At 53.0% G+C, this 17,655-nt stretch overlaps 1 protein-coding gene across 6 annotated transcripts in view; it reads right to left on the minus strand.

Moving 5' to 3' along the window:
- The window catches only part of ECE1 (endothelin converting enzyme 1), a 98,016-nt gene that overhangs the window by 20,846 nt on the left and 59,515 nt on the right, over positions 1-17,655 (minus strand). For all 6 annotated transcript variants that reach the window (XM_033113970.1, XM_033113969.1, XM_033113968.1 and 3 more), the window contains 5 exons: positions 16,440-16,652; positions 5,698-5,819; positions 4,441-4,587; positions 3,304-3,369; positions 2,012-2,203 (listed from right to left, as the gene is read on the minus strand). In XM_033113970.1, coding sequence (XP_032969861.1) covers positions 2,012-2,203; positions 3,304-3,369; positions 4,441-4,587; positions 5,698-5,819; positions 16,440-16,652 — 740 coding nt within the window. The remainder of the gene's footprint in view (positions 1-2,011; positions 2,204-3,303; positions 3,370-4,440; positions 4,588-5,697; positions 5,820-16,439; positions 16,653-17,655) is intronic.

The raw sequence follows: 17,655 nt of genomic DNA on the forward strand, positions 1-17,655 counted from the left end.
TGAATGAATGAAAGAGCAAAGCCCCGTTTTACAGGGAAGGAAACCAGGGCTCAAAGAAGAGGTTGTGTGACTTGCCCACGGTCACACAGCTCGTGGCGAGTCTGGGTGGGAGCAGTCTTCTGACCCCACGTCCAGGGCTCACACCACTCCAGGCTGCTGCCTCTGCTAAAGTCCTCCCTCCGTTGGCAGCTCTGCAGCTAGGAGAGAGGAAAGGACTTTCCTTTCTTGTGTGGAAGAACAGAGCACAAGCAATGGTGACAGCATGCCCGGGGGCAGAACCTGAGAGCCATGCTGGGGCTGGTGAGCAGGGCTACGGTGCCTTCTCCACCACTCCCGGGGTAGTCGGTTGGCATCATGGCCACTGGGGAGGGGGAAGGGAGCTGAGGGACTGCTGGGTGCCTTTCAAGCGGAGAACTGGGCAGCTGGAACAAGCCAAACCACATTGCACAAACAGCACCTCTTTCAACCTCCTGGCCTCAGAGCGGAAAAACAGTGCCAGATGGTGCCCAACACGGGCTGATCTCCCTAGCAACCCACCCAGCACCACTCACCCCGATGCCAGCGTCTCTGGGGACCGAAAGGGCAGCTGACACCCAGAAGGAGGCCAGGTTCTCTTGTTCTCATCCCCAGCCTTTGCAGGGGCCGCACCTCCACCGGGATACCCAGTCTCACCCATTCATCAGACTCACCTTCCCTGACCTCACCCTACTCCTATTACCCTGCTGCTGCTGCTGCTTTTTAAAAAACTTTTATTTATTTATGTGTTTTTCCAGGACCCATCAGCTCCAAGTCAAGGAGCTGTTTTCAATCTAGTTGTGGAGGGCGCAGCTCACAGTGGCCCATGTGGGGATCGAACCGGCAACCTTGTTGTTAAGAGCGCCGCGCTCTAACCCACTGAGCTAACTGGCTGCCCCTGCCCTGCTTCTTTTGCTCAAAGCACTCAGCAGTGAGTTTGGGGGTGTTTTCTCATTGGTGGCCCCCACTCACCTGGAAGCAAGGCCCCAAGGTGGCCCCATATTACATTTGTCAAAGGGAGGAAAGGAGGAGAAAAGGGTGGGGATCTCAGTGTTCTTCCATGAAGGAGGAGAAACGAGCCAAACTCATTTCTGACTCCACTCCCAGGGCACACACCATGGGCAGGACTTGGCCGGTCAGAGGGTAGAGAAGAAGGGAGGAGGCATTTTAGTGCAGTCCCAACACAAATGGCCCAGACACCCTCCCCAGTAGGAGAACAAGACCCAGCCAAGCATTCCCGGGTGATGGCAGGAAACAGGAAGACTGGCTGAGGCCACTCTGCTGATTTCTCTGTGACCCCGGGGACCTGGGATAAGGCTGGACACCGACACCCACGAACTGGAAGAAAGGAGCTTGGCAGGCCAACACATGACCTGCAAGTCCCAAGCAGCCACCAGGGCGCAGCCCGTAGCAAAGGCCGAGCTATGGAGAGGACACCTGCTTCTCAGATGGGTGACGCTCAAGACACAGAGCGTCACAGGTCTGACCCTGATGTGGTTACACCTCCAGGAGGTCGGTGGGGGTCTGGTCAGAGGTGGAGCTTCCGTGAGCCACGCCTGAGTCCAGTGCCCAGCTCCCCTGCCACTTCACCCTTCGAGCACATCTAACCTCCTGCCTTGGAAAAGGGAGAAGTGATGACAAAACCCACGTCTCACATTTACTGTTTGCTGGACACCAGGCTCCATGTGCCCGGTCAATGTGGGGGATTGTTGCCATGAGCACAGAGTTTCCCCAGGCAACTGGCGCTACAGAAAAGCAGCATGGCGTAGGGCAGGAGACTAGCTTTGCAGTCACGGCCTGCGTGGCCTTCAGCAGGTACCTCTACCTCTGAGCCTCGGTCCGTTTTCCCACCTGTGAACTGGGTACCACAACCATTCCCGCTTCAGTGTTGTCCTAAAGATCTGAAGAAGTGGGTGTGAAATGCCCAGCCCAGCGCCCTACGTCCGTCCGGGAGCCCTGTGAGTCCTGGGCGCCACATCCGCAGGAGTTCAGGTACCTGCAGCTCGGCCGCCGTCACTTTGTGGTAGAGGAGCTCCTCATCTCGACGCTTCTCCTGGGGGATGGTGATGTTGGCCAGGGCTGTCTCAAAGTCCAGGACCTGCTGCATCTGCAGCCGGATGGCGTCCTCGTCCCCGCCGCCCAGCAGCTTCCCCAGCTGGACCATGTAGTTCAGGTATCCCGTCAGCACCTGGGGGACCCAGCACCCCCAATCTGTCAGTGACTGCCACTCGCTGCCCACTGGACAAGGGTGGCAGGGCCAGCCGCAGCCCAGTGCAGGGAGCGAGGGGGCTGGGTGTTTTGCCCAAGAACCTGCTAGAAACCAGCTTCAAGAATGATTTTGGCAATGCACCACTTCACCGACTCCCTGTGGCTCTCAGGACAAAGCCCCCAGGTTCCCACGTGGGTTGGTCCCCGCTGTCCCTCAGGTTTGTCATCCTCTCCCTCATGTTTGTCACATGAGAGCCACCAATGGCGCCATCTTTCCGTTCCTCGAACTTACTTTTTCTCAACTGCCGTCCTCCACCATGCCCCCAGATCTGAATTAGGTCCCCAGGTTACTTTCGCAGCTCACTCTTCACTTATCACAATTTGTCATTATGCCTCTAATTGGCGGTTAGTTAATTCACCTCTGCCACCCCTACCGGACTCTAAGCCCTATGGGGCAGGGGTCACGTCCCTCACTCACCGCCATCGCCCTAACATCAGGCACTCAGTAGGCACCTGCTCAGTACAAGTGGATGGAATGATGGATGGGTAGATGACGCACCTCAGGCAAAGTCTCCCCGGGACATCATGAGAGGCAGCCAGGGGGACAGAACGGCGTGGGCTTTGTAGTCAGTGGGTCTGGATGTGAATTTCAGCCTCACCACTTACAGGCTGTGTGACCCTGAACAGGTCACTCAGTGTCTCTGAGTGACCTTATTCCCCAGAGGAGGCCTTATTCCCCCCTCTGAAATAGGCAAAATTAATACCCCTGTGACAGATGAGGCAAATGAAGTTCCGAGATGGTCACCATGTGCAGGGTAACTGCAGGGCCTGAGGTGATGTGAACAAAAGGCCCAGCAGCCACAAATGGTGGTGGCTGTTATCGCTGCTTCGCTCTAGCATGGGGACAAATGACACCCCTCCCCTACCAGGGACTCTCCTATCAGGTAAGTGACACCTTTGTGTTCCTCTAGCTTCCAGGACCTGCACAGGTGTGAATATTGAGAGGCCACCCAAAGGAACAAACCATGGAGACCAGTGGGTTGGGGGCGGGAGTCACTCTCTCTGAAGGGGCCCACTCACCTTTTCATTTTCAGTTTTGTTCAGGTAATAGTCCCTTGAGGGTAAGCCCAGGCCAGACTGGTCCACCTGGAAAGAAAGGCAGGAGTGAGAGGGGACCTGCACACCACATGGCCTCCACCCGGCCTGGGGACAGCTGGCACATGGCAACAGAGGACCAGCTCAGGTCCAAGCAGGAACATGAGCTGGTGGCGGAGGCCACCCCTAAGACGGGCCCATCCAGGGAGGGGACAGACACATGGGGCTGCATTCCTGCCCATACATGTGGTCGGCCACAGAGATTCTGGGCCCTTCAGAAGGGCCACACAGAGTCAGTGACCCTCCTCTTTAAACACCTCCACAGCCCGGCAGAGCATCTGTACTTCATGAAACACGTCCTCAGATGGTGCACTGCTTAAGAGCCACTCACAAGTTGGCTGTAACCTTGGTCAAGTTACTGAACCTTTTAGACCCTCAGGTTCTTCATCTGGAAAGTAGGGAAAATGACATCTAACCCTCAGAGCTGGGAAGGGGATTCAAGGAGGGAGGGCCGGTAAAGGGCTTGCAAAATGTGGGGACGGCAGAGAGGGTCAATTCCCGATAGCCACCATCAGAGCGTTATGGCCACACCTTAACAGACCAAGAGCAGGTGTTATTATAGTTCATTTGATTGATAAGGAAATAGCAGCTCAGAGAGGTTGAGGCACTTGCCCAAGGTCACACAGTGATTAAGTGGCAGAGATGGGTGGGAACTCGGCCTTCACGAACCTCAGCTTGGGGTTTCCCAGGTGTGCTGATGCTCAGGCTGGGGCAGGCTCTGGCAGGAAGAGATGGACTCACAGCCATTCCAACCAGAGCCGCAAAGGCCAGAGGCGAGGAGGGCAGACCAGGACGTGGCTCCAGACGTGCCCAGAGATTGACATCACTCCTGGAGCCCACAGCAACCAATTACTGCCTACCCCAGGACAGCAAGCAGCTTGCCCTTTCAAAACTCCTTGCCTGTAAAGATCTCATGGTTGGGAGCCTCCAGCAATAACCTAGGCTTAGAAACCAGATGCTTGCCGCCTAGGGCAAGCCTCCCCCAGCCCCAGGGGTGGCGAAACTCAAAACAGGCCATGAGGCCACGCCCCTTCCTCTTCCTGGAGTTCCAGGCCAGCTCACCTGGATCACATTGCTGTTGGAGTTCTTAGAGTCGGCACTGACGTAGACGGAGAAGAAGGGCGAGGTGCGGTAGTGGGAGGTGACCACCTGCAGGGTGTCCTGGAAGTTGTTCTTGTCCCAAGGCCCTGTGATGTTCCAGCCCCCGAGCTGTGGGAGGGAGAGGAAAGAGACAGGGGATGACGGAGGTGGCACGGGGACCTGGCTGCAAGTTCTGCTTCTGCAGCTGACTTGCTGTGTGACCCTAGGGCAGCCATCTGACCTCTCTGAGCCTTGAGAGCAAAGGAAAGGGATGGCACTTCATTAGGGGTTTCTGGCCAGTGAGCCAGAGATCCCAAATAGAGCAAAGACATATCCTAGACAAGTGGGCCATGAATCCTTATGGCAGCTGCCCCCTGGGTGGCTGGGGACAGGGATGGGAAGGAGACTTTTCCGGTACACTGTTCACTTTTTGAATGATGAATCAGTGAATGTAATTCCTATTATAGCATATATTCAATTGTTCCTATGAAATAAAAAGATACCATATTTTTAAAAAGGTTGATAAGTTATAGTCTACTTTAGTTTCTCTCAGAGTTGAGATTTTTAAAAATCTCCTTGGCCTTCTTCCCCGGTTGGGCATATCCACCCTTCTGTGTGTGCCAGGCAGCCTGGCCAGCCTTGGGTGGCCCTTCTCAGAGTCTATCCAACACCAACCAGAAGGTCCCCAGGAAGAAAGACTCGTTCTTCGGCTCAGGAGGACGGGGAGGCCTCAGGTCAGTGGGGCCCTCCTCAAAGGGAGAGCTCTGCTTCTGGTCCAAGACTTTCGGTTGGTCCTTCTAGAACATATCCCTCCTCACACACAAACACACCCTTTGAGAAAAAGGAAGCAGCAACACAGAGAAACGTTTTCCCTATAAATACAGCCCCTGTCCCATACACAGATGCACAGACACACATACGAGCACGTGCGACAGACGTTCACGTCAGATGCTAATATACATTCCCACACAAATACACGCAGACACTCCCACCCACAGAGGTGAGCACGCACACATGCGTGCGTACACCACACGTACACACACACACACGTACACACACACGGACTCGCTCAGACAGCCTGAATACACGGCAGCAGACCAGCTGCGTGAGGCAGCGGGAGGTGTGAGCTAGGATTGGGTGTATTAATGCAAGTAGTTTGGGCCCTGGTGGTAACTGGGAGCTGGGGAAGCCCGAGGGGCAGGCAGGGGGCGTGGGCAGGAGGAGACCTGGCAAACTCACCCTCTCAATCAGCTCCATCAGGGGCTTGGCCTTAAGCTCCTCGATCCTGGTTTCGTTCATACATGCACGGTAGTATACTTGGGCCTTCTTTTCTGCTTCACTCACACTGGCTGTGGAGTTTTCTGGAACAAGAGATAGCAGTTTGTAACAGCAGTTTGCACCCATGTGCACTTTGGGTGGCCCTGGGTGACTCCTTCTCAGGGCCTTGGTGTTGCCAGCGGTAAACAGAGCGAGGACTCTGCCTATCAGGGCAGCGACGAGGAACTCAGTCAGAGCAGGTATGTGGCTGCCCCTGGGCAAAGCCTGTTAGACCGGAGGTGCTCCCTACTTTTAGCTGACTGCAAATAAGAAGAGTCTACTGTGTTTCTCCCCTTCCACTGCTCAGGTTTGCAGACATGTCCCTGCACTGCAGCACGGGCCATCCGGCAGGAAGATAGTCTGCTTTCCCCGCCAGCCAAAACATGGCCCAAATACCCCCGCCTGGTGCATGGGACGCAGGCCTGTCTCGGTTTTCAGATCCCACATGGCCTTCCTCATGGTCAAGACTAGAGTTGGACGGAAGCTTTGAAGGCCTCATTCATTCTGAATTTACTTTCCACGTCTTCCTCGGGGGATTGGGTGTGTTCATCAGACTTCAAGTTGACTCAGGGGGCCATTTGCCATGTCCCTTCCCAAACCCAGCATCTCAGTTCCTTACACTGAGACACGCGCAGGAGACTTTCTTACCTTTTCCCTGTCCTTAGTGCCCTGGTTTGGAGGTACCTGCTGCCACCTGCTGAAGGCCACATTCCTCCACGTGCACAAGTACTGGGCAGGGTCCCGTCTGTACCCAGTGAAGGTGACCCCTTCCTACCATTCAGGTCACAAAAAAACCTACTATGTGCCAGGACTTCTGTGCCTGAGCCTTTATCGCCAGATCCCACCAGGGTCCCTGCTCCCCTCAGTTTCCTCTGTCTAGCTTGATCCCTCCTTGGTGTGGATGAAAAAGGGGCCCCATACTACACCTGAGAAGCTCAGGGGAGGCCAGCAAGGTGGGCCCTACAAACTCAGAAACCAAAAGTAACCACACAGGATGGTCTGAACATAAAAATTCCTAAGTAAATGCAGATCATGGTGGGAAGTCACGTCCTAGGCCTGTAGCTTCCTTGACAGAGGTCAATCTTTACCTTAAGTGAGCCTGTCTAATATACCTTTGAAATGTCAGAGCCATCTTCTTTTCCAGACCCCGCCAGGCACAGCCCACCACACCAGAGCAAGAGACCACAGAACCCCTCATTATTATCTGGTTCCCTGAATACCACCTCTACGTGCTGTAAATGTTAATTATTAACTATCCTGTACCCACCAATGTAAAAGAAGTATGTGTCTCTCCATTGGACTTTTTATCCAATCCCAGAGACTTCTCTGCTTTGCTTTCTCCCGCCCCCTTAATCTACCACCAATGGATTTCATGTAATCCTCATGTCTCCTCTTTTGATTCTAATGTATAAAATAAGCCGCAAAACTGCCATTCTTCAAAGCATTTTCTCAATTGGTTGAGATTTTGCTTCCTGGCAACTGCTGTCAGGTGGGGTCAGACACTCATAAACGTTCTCTACAGGTTTGGATGGGTCTTACGTCCTTACTGCTCCAGCCACTCTGCAGTCGTCTCTCTTGGGCCCTGAAACGCCTTCCTTTGCTTCCTTCAAAGAACCCCGCCCCCAACCCCACCTCCTCCGTGAAGACTTTTCTGGCAGAAGGTAATCCACTCATCCACTCAACAGATAGCAGACGCTCACTCTGTGTGAGGCTCTATAGGAGCTTTGGGAACACAAAAGACAACGTCCCTGTCCCCATGGAGCTGTTTTTCCAGCATGAGGACACAGACAACAAATGAGGAAACACGTCAAGAACAAGCCCACCTGGCCCTTCTGCCCAGAACACTGTCAACTCCCTTCCAGGCCTCTCTCAGGGGCCATCTTTCCCAAGAGGTTCACTCATGAAGTCTCTCAACACTGAGCACCTACTGGGTGCCAGCCACTGGGCTGGGCGGCAGGTTTTACAGACAGAAGGAAGACCCACTCCCTACCCCCAAGACGTTCAAAGTCTAACGGTGAACACCCACCGACATGTAAAGAAATGACCAGACATCAAAGTGCTGTAATTCATGCAAGCAGTTCAGAACCCAGAGAAAAGTCACACCCTTGGGTGGGAGAGAGCGCGGAGTGGGGGTGGGGTGAGGGTGCTCTTAACCAGTAGAAATGTGGAGAAAGGGCACTGGGTTTGGGGGGAGCTGCAGAGTATGAGGAAAAGCAAGGAAGCATAAAAGGACATGGTTTGGAGGAAGGAATCCATTTGGCGTAGCCAGTTGGTGCAAAGGGCACGGGTCAACTTTCCAACTGGTCTAATCAGCTTTCCCAGCCCTCCTCCAGAGAGCTCCCCCTGCCCCCCAGTTCAGCATCATGGTTTTCACTGGTCAGAGAGCATCAGCCCCTGTCTTGCTGAAGATCGGGTGACAGTCCTGAAGAGGGGGTGGGGTAGTCTGAAGGAATATGCGGCCACAGAGGTCCAGAGGCCTGAGCTAGGAAGGGCTATCGAGGGTCCACACAGCCCTGGGCACCTCAGGCTACCACTGCGGAGCCCTGGAAACACCTGCATGTCCCCCCGTGACCCTATGGAACACGAGAAGAGCCTCCTGGAGGGGAGGGCAGAACGGGGAAGAGGTGGGACTTCTCCCTGTTCCTCACACTCAGGAGGCAGAACATCAGGAAAAGCAAAGGCCCCCTCCCTTGCCCCTCCCAGGGGCTCTGTTTCTATGACAACACCTCTCAGCAGATAGGCTCTTGGAAGGGAAAGCACAAATCGTCACTGCTTGGCAGACCCAGGAAGCTCTCACTGTCCACATCTGGCTCTGGCCAAGACCTTGAAATGCCAGGGCCACCGCTGGGGGAGGTGCACCCTGTGTGCTCTGGCCCATGAAGAGCGCCTGGCACCTCCCTCCCCCAGTGCCCCAAGGCCACCGAGATAAGAGGCCCAAAGAAAAACTCCAGGGACAGCCTGGCTGTGCTCATTAGGGGCCAGTTCCGGGCAGCCCTCTCCCCAACACCTGCACATAACCCCCGGTCACCGAGAGGAGAGGGCAAGTGTCCGGCCTCCCTCTCTCCTTTGCTGAGCAGCTGCCCACGACGAATTCAAAATCCCTTCCTCCAAGCTCCACACCCTGGGCGTCACGTCCAATTTCCCACAAATCTTATTAAGTTCCTACGGTTTGGTGGCTGCCGAGCTGGGTGTGGAGGTGCCATGGGCAACACGGACACATGTCTGCTCACGTAAGGCCCCAGCCTGATGGGAGAGACAGCCAGCAGCCATATGACAGTCACGAAGGCCTCTGATTACACAGTGGGACGAATGCTATGAGGAGAATGTCCCGGAGACCTTGAGAGGCCCAGGGATCCCTGCCTGAGCTCTCAGGACGAGCTCAGCATGGAGTGGACGTGGGGGCTGTGCTCGGGCAGCCTTGCCCACGAGTCCGTGGGCTGGTTGTCCCTGTTCCCTCGGCGCTGGGTGGGCACACAGTAGCGTTGGCTGAAAGAACAGAGCTCAGTGTCTGCTTCTGATAAGGAAAGACACTGTATCTGGGATATAGAGGGTGATGAGGCCGAGCCTGCTGCACACTTATATGGGGAAGAAATGAGGCAGGTGGGGCAGGAAGGGACAGGAGTGAGGACCCCCCCAGACGTTAGTGTTCACACCCCCCATAGACCCCCGCTGGCTGCGGCAGGAGTGTCAGACGGTAGGCAGGAGCGTGAGAACGTAAAACCCCTCCACTGCTCCACCTGCCTCCCTCTGGCTCACAGAGCCCACAGGGACCACTGCAGCCCATTCTCCCAACTGCTCTCCTTTCCCACTCACACAACACCTACTACCTGGCAGGCACAGGGGTGGGGTGGGGGTAAGAGCCTAAGTGAGCCGGCCAGGTGGGAGGTCAGTGAAACAGACCGTGTGAGCGGTGAAGGGGGCGTGGGCCGGGTGGCAGCAGAGAAGGGGCGAGAAGCGGTGGGAACGGGAGATAAGGAGGAGTCAAGGACGCTGCCAAGTTTCCTGGGTCAGAGCAACGGGTGGCCGCCGAGACTGGGAAGCCTGGGAGGGGACAGGGCTGGGCGTGGAACAAGACGTTCAGTTTTGGACGTTTCAGGTCGGCGATGTCTATTAGGCAGCCGAGTGGGAATCGGTGCGGAGCTCACACAGCCACTGTCTTGAGCTACTCTGAGCCCCAAAAGGCACTTGCACGTACAGATTCCTTAAAATTGCCTACGAGGCCCCCGATCACGCATCCTCAACAGGGGCAATATTTTCCCCAAGGGGGAGAGGATTAGCTCTTGGGGGGCAGGAACAACTTATTCTTACTATGTGTACACACAGTAAGTAACAGGTTTACAGTACCTGTGGCATTAAAATTTTAGGAGGAGCAATAATGAAAAAAGGTTCAGAAACACTGTCCTAGATGATCTGGGCCCATCACCTCCCAGCTACCACCTGCCACCTGTCCTCTTGCCACCCGGCTCCTCTGCCTCTTGCTCCCACGCTTCTGCCCCAGAGCTACCGCACCCACTGTTCCTCCAGCCTGCCACACTCTTCCCTTCACATCCATGTAGTCCGTTCTCTCACTTAATTCAAGTTTCTACTCAAATGTCCCCTCGTCTGAAAGCCCTTCTTAGCCTCCTCCCTCTCAGGCCCTGACTCCTACTTTATTTTTTTCCAAGTCCAACTCTTCACAACCATATTATTTATTTATTAGGTTGGTACAAAAGTAATTGCGGCTTAAAAGGTTCAAAATAATTGCAAAAACCGCAGTTACTTTTGCACCAACCTAATACTCATTTATTTGTTTATTGTCTCCCCTGCTGACATGCCATTCCACAAGAAAAGGCCATCTCATTCCTTACACAATCCCAGCACCTAGTGACGTCTGGTACACAGTTAGTGTACAATATGTAACTGTTGAATGCATGAATGAATGCATGGGTGTTCTGAGAGCTCCACAGAGGAAGATAGCAATCATTTCAGACTGAGGGAGGAGTCTTGGTTTCAAAGCGAAATCAGCCACAGACAGTTTTCTCATTAGGAAAAACTTGGTTTCCTTTAGGACAGCCCTGCCTGGGTTCATTTCCCAGAAGAAGGTTCTACGGGAGCAGGCACGGAGGAATCAACAGGACAGCTCCCAGGACTGAGCTGGGGCCACATTTTGGAGATGGTGGTACTTCCGGGGCCCCAGTGGTCTGGAAATAATCTGGAAGGCCAGGGCCAGACAACAGGGCCTCCTGACTGCCTGGGTCCTTCCTTCCAGGGACCCGAGTTTCAGACACTTCCCCAAAGTCCCAGAGAGGAAAGACAGCACACCATTTAATCGGCCTGCTTCTTCCTCTGGGAGTTTATATTGGAACAGGCTTCCCCACATCACTCCCCGGGAGGAAACAAACGCCCAGGCAGCTAGGCGGCTGCCGGGATGGGGGTTATTGGGATTTCTGTGGCCCCCGTGCTGCAGGGAGACTATCTGGCCAGGAGCACGGGGGTGGAGGGGTGGGGCCCAACTCCACATCAGGGCAGGACCAGCATTTGTTTTAGATAAAACCACAGACTCAGCTCAGACAATCACAATCCTTAGGAGCCCCATCCTATGAGGGGAAGAGGGGAACTGATAGAGGAGGTGCCTTTTTCTACAGAAGAAAAAAAAGAATGATACCATTACCATTTCCTGGTGCCTACTGCAGGCCAGGAAATGAGATCTTTTCACCACCACACTGACTCCCTGAGGTACAAACCAAGGCCCAGGGAGAAAAAGGAACTTGCCTAGGAGGCAGAGCCAACATGTGGCATGCTGGAATTTGAACCCAGGCTTTCTTTAGCCTCCCTGAGAAAATGAACTGCTTTTTCCGTGTGTGGGCGTGGATATGTGTGTGCACCTAGTCATAACAGTTTCCACCAGTGGGTGTTAGTAGTACCACGCCCAATTTATAGGCAAGAGATTGGGTAACTTGTCCAAGGTCACACAAGTGAGTGGCTGAGGCCAGGACATGTGCCTAAGCTCTCTGTTTTCCTTTCCTTGCCTGCCGGTTGGCTCAGAAAACCAGAGGAAGACCTGACGCCGTCCGGCTGCCTCTAAGAAGCCCTGGACACCTACTCCCACCCTCGGATCAATTCGTCAATGAGTCCGTGTAAGCAGTCCCCAAACATGACAGAAGAGCAGTGCTGCAGACACAACACTGGATTGAAAGCATCTCAGATGCAGATCTTGTCTAGAGTTGCCAGTGTGCACAGAAAGATGAAACTACATGAGACAGTTAAGTGCTGGAAAAACAAATCAAAATCAAAACACAAGAGATGTCACAGGGTGACATGATTAATTGCCAAGTCACTGACATGGACAAATTTCCTGCTCTTGGAATGGCTCTGCATGTGTTTCTCAGGGAGACTAGTGTCAGCAGTAGAAGGAAGGGAAACCTCTCATTTTTTCTTTATGGAAACTGTGTTGCTCAAAAGGTTACAACAAGCAGGCATTAATTTTTTTTGCATGTGTTAATCTTATAACATAAAATATAGTAAATATGACAGGCACACAAAATGTAATTGCAGCTCAAGTCCAGAGAGGCCCTGTGGCAGCCATGGAAGGCATAACGGCGGGAACAAGTTTGAGAAAAGTCTCGTAGGACTGCGAGGGGTTGGGTAGGTACTCAAGATGGCAGAATAACCTGTGCGAAAACCACAACCTGGAAAGCCTACGGCAAGGCCCAGCCTAAGAGGTGATCCTTCCCCAGATGAAGTGAGGTCATACTCTTATCTCCCCAAACCGATGAGGACAATCCAAGCTGGCAGCTTGGGTCGGCAGCTGAGTGTCTCTTGGATGAGGCATCTGTGTCTCATGGAGCTGATGTCACCGTCCTCCAGCCAGCAGGCTGCAAGGACATGCCACAGTGGCACTTGACACAGTTCAACCCACTGGATATAGATCTGCCCGGATTTCCTCTGAGGGGGCTGCGGTGAATTCACTCTTCACAGAAAGGAGTGGCTTGCCCAAGGTTACACGCAAGCTGATGGCAACAGTTGTTCTGCCTGGCCAGCTGACACGGTCCTCACCTGCACGCGAATGTCCGTTCTCCTCCTTCCACGTAGGGGAGCCCCCCCAGGCCAGTGTGGACAGCCCGGCACCTCCCGCCTTCTCCAGTCCCCGTTAGCTCCAGCTCCCTCCCGAGGCCTGCTGGCTGACCTCCTTGTCTTGGGGAAGCTGAAACCAGCCTGGCCTTAAGCCCAAGAATGCACTGGCCCACACTCCTGCATTTTTTGTCACCCACTTAACTGCCTTCTGCCCCCTCAGGGGTTTCCAGGTATCAAGGCCCACAGGTGAGAGGCCATTTCCAGACTAGTTGCCAGGAGTGAGCCTGTCGGGGAGGGGACCCCAGGATGAACCTTCTGGGGAAGCCCCTGATCAGTGTGACGTGACGGTGACCCCAGTTACTGTATTCATCAAGCCTGGACCAGGTCTTGCCTGGCCTGGAGAACTCTATCAAGCAGCCACGGGGGAAAGGAGGTTGGTGGACCACTTGTGGCCGCTCCGTGGCCTCTGTGTGATGAATCTGATTCAGCGGAGTCAGTAGAGAAAGAATGTAGGTTTGAGGCCCCACAACCCTGGGAATGAATCCCAACTCCACCATTTCTTAGGAAATACATTCCCTTTACACTTGTGAGTCTTACTTATAAAATGGGCATATGCAGCCTATACCGTGGCTTTAGTAAAATACTACAAGTAAACAACCCAGCACGGTCTCGGGTACACCCACACCTTCCCTGATAAGTGGTACACGTCAGTGCTTCCATAAGAAAGAAAACAAGCAATAATCACTCCTTCTCTGACCCCCCAAGTACTCCTTGGCACATCACACCCAATGCTCTGAGTTAGTTCCCACCACAGGGGAAGAGCTGGGGCCCTGAGAGGCGGAGCAGCGTCTCTGCAGTCACAAAGCTTGAGAGGGAGCCGTCTGGGCTGGAACTCACCTGCCACACTGAGAAGGGCAGCTCTGCTCTGCTAGGGGCCCGGCTCTGTGCTAAGCACTCTGGCCATCACATCCAAGTCAGCACTCACAGGAGCTTGCATGTTAGGTGGCATCAGTCTCCCCACTTCCCAGACCATGCAACTAAGCCGGAGAGAAGCCGGTCACTTGTCCATGACCACACGGGTGATCAGCTAGCATGCCCGGGCTGCCTGACTTCAAAAGCCTGCAGTGTGGCCTCCTCATACCACCAGACCCTGGCCCTGGGTCAGGGGCTTGAACACCTGGGTCTGGCTGTTCCATGCTTAGCTCAGTGCAGCTCTCCACCCACACCTTGACCCTCAGGGATAGGGTAGATGGACTGGAGGCCACACCTCACCAGCCTTGCCACTTAGGGGGTGGGACAGGGGGTGGAGTCATTCGTGGCACAGACCCAAGGTCCTCCTGATAAGAACCAGCCCCAGAACCAGCAGGGTCAGTACTTGCGGGCACCACACACAAACACCAGTTCTGGGCCTCACTGGAAAGTGAGAGGGCCTGCCCGTCCGCCTTTCTTCCCCTGTCCCCTCTCGGGGCTAGCTGCTTCCCAGGGCCGGAGGCCCTGTCAATTCTAGACTGGCAGCATATCCTTGGCAGAGTTACCTAACTTCTCTGAGCCTCAGTTCCTTTGTCTAGAAATAAAATGTTCCTGTAAACCACATTTCCTAAGTCCCATGGTAGTTGTGAGGACACAGGAGGCAGTGAGTACAAAGAGCGAGGGCACAGCACGTAGCAGACACTGAGCAAATGTCAGTCTCTTTCCCTCCTTCCTTCAGACCCTCAGTGCTCTGTGCTTCCTGCAGGCTCTCTCCAGCAAGGTGGGAAAGGAGCCATCCCCATCCCTTGTACTTAGAGGAGGCAGTGTGGGACAGGGGAAAGGACACGTGACCAGAAGACAGGCCAGTCCCAGCTCTGCCACCTACTAGCCTGTCTTGAAGACCAGTTTCCTCATTTATCAAATGGGATGAACAATCCCTTCCTAGCTTCCACGCTACAGGGTCAAATGTGATGACATCTACGAAAGAGCTCTGTAAACTGTAAAGTGCTGTGCAAAGGTCCAGGGTGAATAGTAACAGTAACACCAACATAAACAGTACCCACCACAGTATGTGAGGCCTAGGCAAACAAAGCATTTTAAATGTACTTTCCCATTTAAGTTGCCTAACCTGGAGGAGGCATAATTCCCATTGTGCTGATACGAGAAGAAGCCCAGAGAGGTTATGTAATGGACCCATGATCACACAATAAGTGGCAGAGCAGGATCAGAATCCAGAGGCACTTGCCATCTTGTTATTCTCCATGGGCTGTTTCCCTGCTTTGGTTGGTAGTCCTTGCCCACCTCTGTGTCGTTAGGCTGTGTCGTTAGGCTCTGGGGAAGGGACATTGTGGCTACCACAGACGTATTTGCCTTTTAAGCTTCTAGTTCTGAAATGAAAGGCTGTGTCCCCTTTCAAAGGCAATGGGTAGTGTCAAGTAGGCAAGGGCTTTGCTATCCCTGACGTACAGAGTGGCAGACACCTCTACCCCCACCCTGCTCACGTCCACAGGGCGACAAGCGGACGCTGTGCTACTGAGGGCCCTGCCCACAAGCTGCTGGGGGCCAAGAAGAAACGGCAGGTGGGTTTCACCCAGCAGCAGCCTCGCTCCCTGGGGTGGGAAAGAAAGGAAAGCTCCTTTATCTAAAAGACACAGTTGCCTGAAATTCATAACTGTCAAATTAGACTCTTTTCTATGAGGAGGTTTGTCCCCTTTTAGGTGTCTTCTATTTTACTTACTTTTGAGTACCTTGAGGGTTTTTTTAAAAACTTAGTATTGTTTGAATCTAAGTTCTCTCATTAATGGATTAATTGACTGGCTTTTCATGACCTAACCTCTCCCAGCATACAGGGCCCCAGAATGGGGTCAGCAGGAGAGAGAGATGGCGAAGATCTTGGCTGCTAACGGGTTCCTGTCAGGACCTCTACATGTGACAGTATGACAGAGTGTTGTCATTTCACGGGGAGGAGGACCCAGAGAGGCAGATGTCAATTCAACAAACGTTATCCAGGGATATAGCTGCAAACAAGAGAGACTTGGGATTCTAATCTAAGGATAAAACCATCAACACCAAGGTCAACTAGAGGTGCCAAAGGCCTCATAAAGGGCAAAAAGAAAAACTATGGTTAGAGGCTTATCATGCAAGCCCAGTTATCAGAGGCCAAAAACAACTGCTGCCTAAGTAACTCTCTGATAAACCTTTGTTGTAACTTTCATCTGCTTGCAACCTTAAAATATGATCCAGTGTGCTCAGCCTTAGATTCCTTTTGATCACAACTTGCAAAACTCCCAGTCAAAATTAATCAACAAGTAAGCCGCAGCTTGAAGCCACAAAAGCAAAGACCACAGCTACCAGTTCTTGTGCGCCTACTATGTGCACATACATCGTGCTCCCTAGTTCTCAAAACTCTGCAGTTTGGGCATTAGTCCTGCATTCCAGATGAAGAAACTGAGGCTCAGAGAGAAGTAACTTACTTAGGAGCACACGAGTGAGGAGGCAGCCATTCGAACTCGGGTTCACCTACTCCAAAGCCTATGGTCTCCCCATTCCACCAAGCTCCTTCTTTAACTGGGCCTGGCCAGGAAGGTTTCTCTGACAGCACCCCTCTGCAGCCCACTCACTGGTCCCCTGGCGGTGCTTACCGAGGAGATGCTTGATGATGGCTTGGTTATGTTCCCAGAGGTTGCTGAACGTCCCCCAGCGTGAGTGGCCATCAGGCACGGGATTGGCTTTGATCCAGCCGCCGCAGGCATAGGTGAAGAAGTCCTGGCAGGGGTCCACCGAGGGGTCCATGGAACTCAAGATGGAGCTGGTCACTGAGACACAGGCCTGGCTCAGGCACACTGGGGGCGTTCCTGGCAGGGGTTAAGGACAAAAAGCCAGTGAGGGCAAGCAGGGAAGAGGCGGTAGGAATACAGTGCAGGCGGCCTGGGGCTCTGGGGTGCCCCATCCCGGTCCTGACTAAACAGATTTGGAACTGGATGGCCATTAGACCCCTTCAGAGAAATGATTTCAGTAGATTGATAATCTCCTGGCTTGTAAAATAAAACTTCTATTTAGCTGCCTAAAATCCTTTCTATGGCTTAAAAGGTACCCGGAACCAAAACGTTTCTCTTAATTAGTCCTTCCCTCTACAAATATTCACTGACTTTTTATTATTCCGTGATGTTCAACAAATTCATTCACTTATCACGCATTCATTTGTTCAACAAGTAATTACTAAGTATCTTCCAGGTTGTGTGCAGTGTGTGTGTGAGATATAAAAGGCACAGTCATTTCCTTCAAGAGTTAATAATTTAGTTGGAGATATACACATCACATAAGTCAAAAAACAAAGTAGGAGAAACATCTGTCATTCATTCTACAAACATAAACCGAGTATATTTAGTATGTGCCAAATGGGAGCTGCAGACAATACAGTGCCAGGACGTAAGAAGAAGAAAGACTTAGGAATAGAAGGAACTATGAACAATCATTCCCACTGAACACAAGACAGGAGAGTTATTACCTCACTGAATCCTCAGAAAAAAAAAAAAAAAAAAAACCACCACCAAAAACGAAACCACTCTAACAGATCATTTTGATAACAGTCATTTTTATATATGAGGAAGCTGAGGCACAGAGAAACTAAGTACCCTGCTCAATGGCCAATGGGATTTGAACCCTGCCCTCTTTCCACTATATCTGTTGTGGTCCCAGCAAGGACCACCCCACACTGCCAGGAGGCAGGGCAGCCCCACCATCAGGTGCTGGCCTAAGGAGAGGGACAGTAGTCGGTGCAGGTGGGCAGTGGGTAGGGCTGCAATTCCTACAAGTACCCCCAAACAGTGAGCAGGGAAATCAGCTTCTTCTGAGCTG

This window comes from Rhinolophus ferrumequinum, chromosome 9 (assembly GCF_004115265.2).
Source record: "Rhinolophus ferrumequinum isolate MPI-CBG mRhiFer1 chromosome 9, mRhiFer1_v1.p, whole genome shotgun sequence".
Lineage (NCBI taxonomy): Eukaryota > Metazoa > Chordata > Mammalia > Chiroptera > Rhinolophidae > Rhinolophus > Rhinolophus ferrumequinum.